This window comes from Penaeus japonicus, unplaced genomic scaffold (genome assembly GCF_977035675.1).
Source record: "Penaeus japonicus unplaced genomic scaffold, GWHDUDI00000001_assembly GWHDUDI00000005, whole genome shotgun sequence".
Lineage (NCBI taxonomy): Eukaryota > Metazoa > Arthropoda > Malacostraca > Decapoda > Penaeidae > Penaeus > Penaeus japonicus.
The window spans coordinates 34,856,882-34,860,657 of record NW_028234407.1 but is presented as its reverse complement, the minus strand read 5'-3'; the positions used below and the strand labels follow the sequence as shown (position 1 = coordinate 34,860,657).

The window sequence follows — 3,776 nt, the reverse complement described above, 5'->3', positions numbered from 1 at the left end:
ATTTAATAATATATATATATATATATATTATATATAATATCTATATATATTATATATAATATACACACACACAGACATATACTATAACAATTTACTTACATAATACAATTATGTATATATATGTATGTATGTATAGATAAATTATATATATATATATAGATAGATATATATATTATATATTATGTTTATATATAAGTTAAGATATATATATTATATATATATATATATATATATATATTTATATTATAATTATATACTTATATATATATATTAATATATATATATATATATATATATTTTATATATATATATTATATCATATATAATATATTTTAGTTAGTAAGTATATATATATATATATCTATATTATATATATATTTTATATATATATATATATATAATCTATATATAATTATATATATACCAATTATATATATCACTCATATATAACTATATATATATATATATTATATATATATATATTTATATATATTCTACACACACAATCATTTTGAATACATATCAATGCATAAAATATTTTCTTGAGTTTGGGGTTTAACGAATAAGTACACTTTATTTTTAGATCACTTTTTATTTCGAAAGAATTGAGCCAAATCGTATGTTGAAAATAAAATATGGAGAGATTATTAAGAGGATTCAAAGTTCAGAAATGATCTGTTTTTTTTTTTTTTGTCTGCACAGCGTTCAATATGTTGCGTAGGTCAATAAAGAATCGGAAGTGTGGGACTGGACGTATGAATGTATAAACTTGTCATTGTATGTTTACATTGTATGTTTAACGTAAGTTTGAGCGTATTTGTGTGTTATGTAATCTTTCAGACAATGCAAGACCTTCGAACATATTCAGAGCTGGTAGACTGGTTCTACAGCCGGACAACTTGAACCTTCTCTGAGTACCCGTAGGGGTTCTTCCCGATGACGTCCACACGCCCGAAAGCGGAGCTAATCGTTGGCAAACCGTCGCCAATCGTTGGCAAACCGTCGCCATTGGAAAAACCGTAAGGGTTGTCAGGGATAAGGTCGACGCGCTCGAAGGCCGTGTTCTCAACCTCATACCTCTGGGCTTGTGTTGAAAAGCCGTAGGGATTGGTTGGGATGCTGCCGACGCCCTCGAAGGCCTCCGTGACTGGCTGGGGCCTGATTTCCTTCCTGCTGGCTTCAGTGGAAAACCCGTAAGGATTGTTAGGTATGAGTTTTACGGAAGCAAAGCCGTTCTCAGCCCCCTTCAACTCGGTAACCTCCCCAGAGTAGCCGTAGGGGTTACTTGGGATCTTACGGATCCTCTCAAAACCACTGGGGGGATTCCTAGGTTGGTTGAAATCACCCTCTGTAAGCTCTGAGTATCCGTAAGGGTTCTTTGGAATGCTGGCAACACGTTCGAAACCTGATTTCTCCACATCAAGCTTTGTTACAGCTTCTGAGTATCCATAGGGATTTGAGGGAATAGATTTTACATTTTCAAAGCCTGAAGGGGGGCTCCTGATCGGCACAGAAGAACCTTGGACTTTGGTTGAGTATCCATAAGGATTCGTCGGGAGAGATTCTACTTTCTCAAAGGCAGAGGGAGATTCCTCCACCTTCTCAATGACAGAAGAATATCCATAAGGATTTGATGGTATCAACTGGAAATTCTTGAATCCAGACACGACGCCATTCTGCCTGTAGTGCTGTTGCTCGATCAGTTCTGAGTATCCATATGGATTAATAGGGATTGAATCAAATTTGGCAAACGCTTCTGCGGGAAGTTCGTATTTTAGAATGTTTTCAGAATATCCATAAGGATTATTGGGAATAGCTTCAACGGATTTAAAACCTGAAGGCCTGTTGCTCTGCACGTATGCTTCCCCTTGTACGTTGACTGAATATCCATATGGATTGTCTGGAATTGTGTCGACTGCTTTGAATGCAGAAGGTTCCTCAGGAATCTTAACTATGTCCTCGGAGTATCCATAAGGATTTTTTGGGATAGAAGCTACAGACTCAAATCCTGACCGGAGAATCGCGACAAATGGATAGTCCTTTGCAATATCTTCTGAGTATCCATAAGGATTGATAGGAATGGATGAAACTTTTTCAAAAGCAGAAGGAGCACCTGGCAAGTTTTTAATCTCCTCTGAGTATCCATAAGGATTTCTTGGGATACTTAAAACTTTCCCAAATCCGGATGGCAGGGCTTTCAAATTATGTATATCACTTTGGGCCACTTTGGAATAGCCATATGGGTTGTCTGAAATAGCTTCCACGGTTTCAAAACCCGAGGCATTAACATCATAATTATTAATTCTATCAGAGTATCCATAAGGATTATCAGAGATGAGTCTGGCTCCTCCAAATGCAGATTGGCGATCTGTTGGCGATGCTGAACCCCTTACTATTTTCTCAGAAAATCCGTGGGGATTGTAGGCAACTGAGTCGACGGCATCAAAGGCATTTGGTGCCTGATTTATTTTATCCACTTTTTCAGAATATCCATATGGGTTGGATGGGATGCTGGCAATATTGTCGAAGCCACTTGCAAGACGCCGAACCGAATGTGGTGCTGCATCTATTTTTTCAGAGAACCCGTATGGGTTTATTGGGATAGATTCAAACCTTGCGAAGGCATTAGGTTTATCATCGTACTTCAGGATATCTTCAGAGTAACCATAAGGATTGGTTGGTATAGCAGCGACTGCTTCAAACCCTGATACCCTGCTCTTAGATGAGAACGACTCTCTCTGAACTTTTGTGCTGTAGCCATATGGGTTAGTGGGGATCTCCTCAAGGTTTACGAAACCGCTTGGGAATTCATCAAGATTTTTTACTTTTTCTGAATATCCATATGGGTTTGAAGGAATGCTTGATACTACTTCAAATGGACTACTTAAAGTTGGACCTCTATGCTGTCCTGATTGGATTCTTTTAGAGTATCCATATGGATTAGATGGGATGGAATCCACCTCTTCAAATCCACTGGGGGCAGATTTAAGCTCTGCCACCTTCTCAGAATAACCATAAGGATTGGTGGGAATGGACTTCACAGAAATGAACCCTGATGTGTGAGCTTTAGGAGCATGAGCATCAGATTGGATATCTTTAGAATACCCATATGGATTGTTAGGGATTGCATTTACACCTCCAAAACCAGATGGTGCATTCTTCAGCTCTTTCACTTCAGTAGAGAATCCATATGGATTATTAGGGATTGATTTAACATTTATAAAGCCACTGGAGAGGCTCCTACCACGATTTCCAAAACTTTCGATTTTTTCAGAAAATCCATACGGATTTGATGGGATTGAGTCTACAGCTATGAATCCACTAGGGTGATCCTCTAGTTCCTTGATTATGGTTGAATATCCATATGGATTATTGGGGATAGCCTCGACCTTTTCAAAACCACTGCCAGAACTCCTCATCTTGAAGTTTTCTCTCTGAATTTTCTCTGAATAGCCATATGGGTTCACAGGAATAGAATCCACTTTCACAAAACCACTTCCAAAGCCCTCGAGTTGACTGACTTCTGTAGAATATCCATACGGATTGGTAGGGATGGCATCCACTTTCACAAATCCACTTCCTGTAGCTCTAGCCCTGTGACTCTCAGCCTGAATCTGCTCTGAGAATCCGTAAGGGTTCTTCGGAATAGAGCCGAATGTCTCAAAACCGCTTGGAGCATTTTTCAGCTCTTTGACCTCTGTTGAATAACCATAAGGGTTTACTGGGATACTTCTGACTGTCTCAAATCCACTGCTGAGTGACCGTCGTGTATGCAG

General features: G+C 38.1%; 1 protein-coding gene across 1 annotated transcript in view; it reads right to left on the bottom strand.

Annotated features, from left to right (window-relative positions):
* Positions 1 to 572: 572 nt before the first annotated feature.
* LOC122244407 (uncharacterized) overlaps positions 573 to 3,776 on the bottom strand; it is a 10,776-nt gene continuing 7,572 nt past the window's right edge. The window contains exon 3 of the mRNA XM_086537329.1: positions 573 to 3,776. This exon is cut by the window's right edge and continues 1,123 nt beyond it. Coding sequence (XP_086393455.1) covers positions 885 to 3,776 — 2,892 coding nt within the window. The 3' untranslated portion in view covers positions 573 to 884.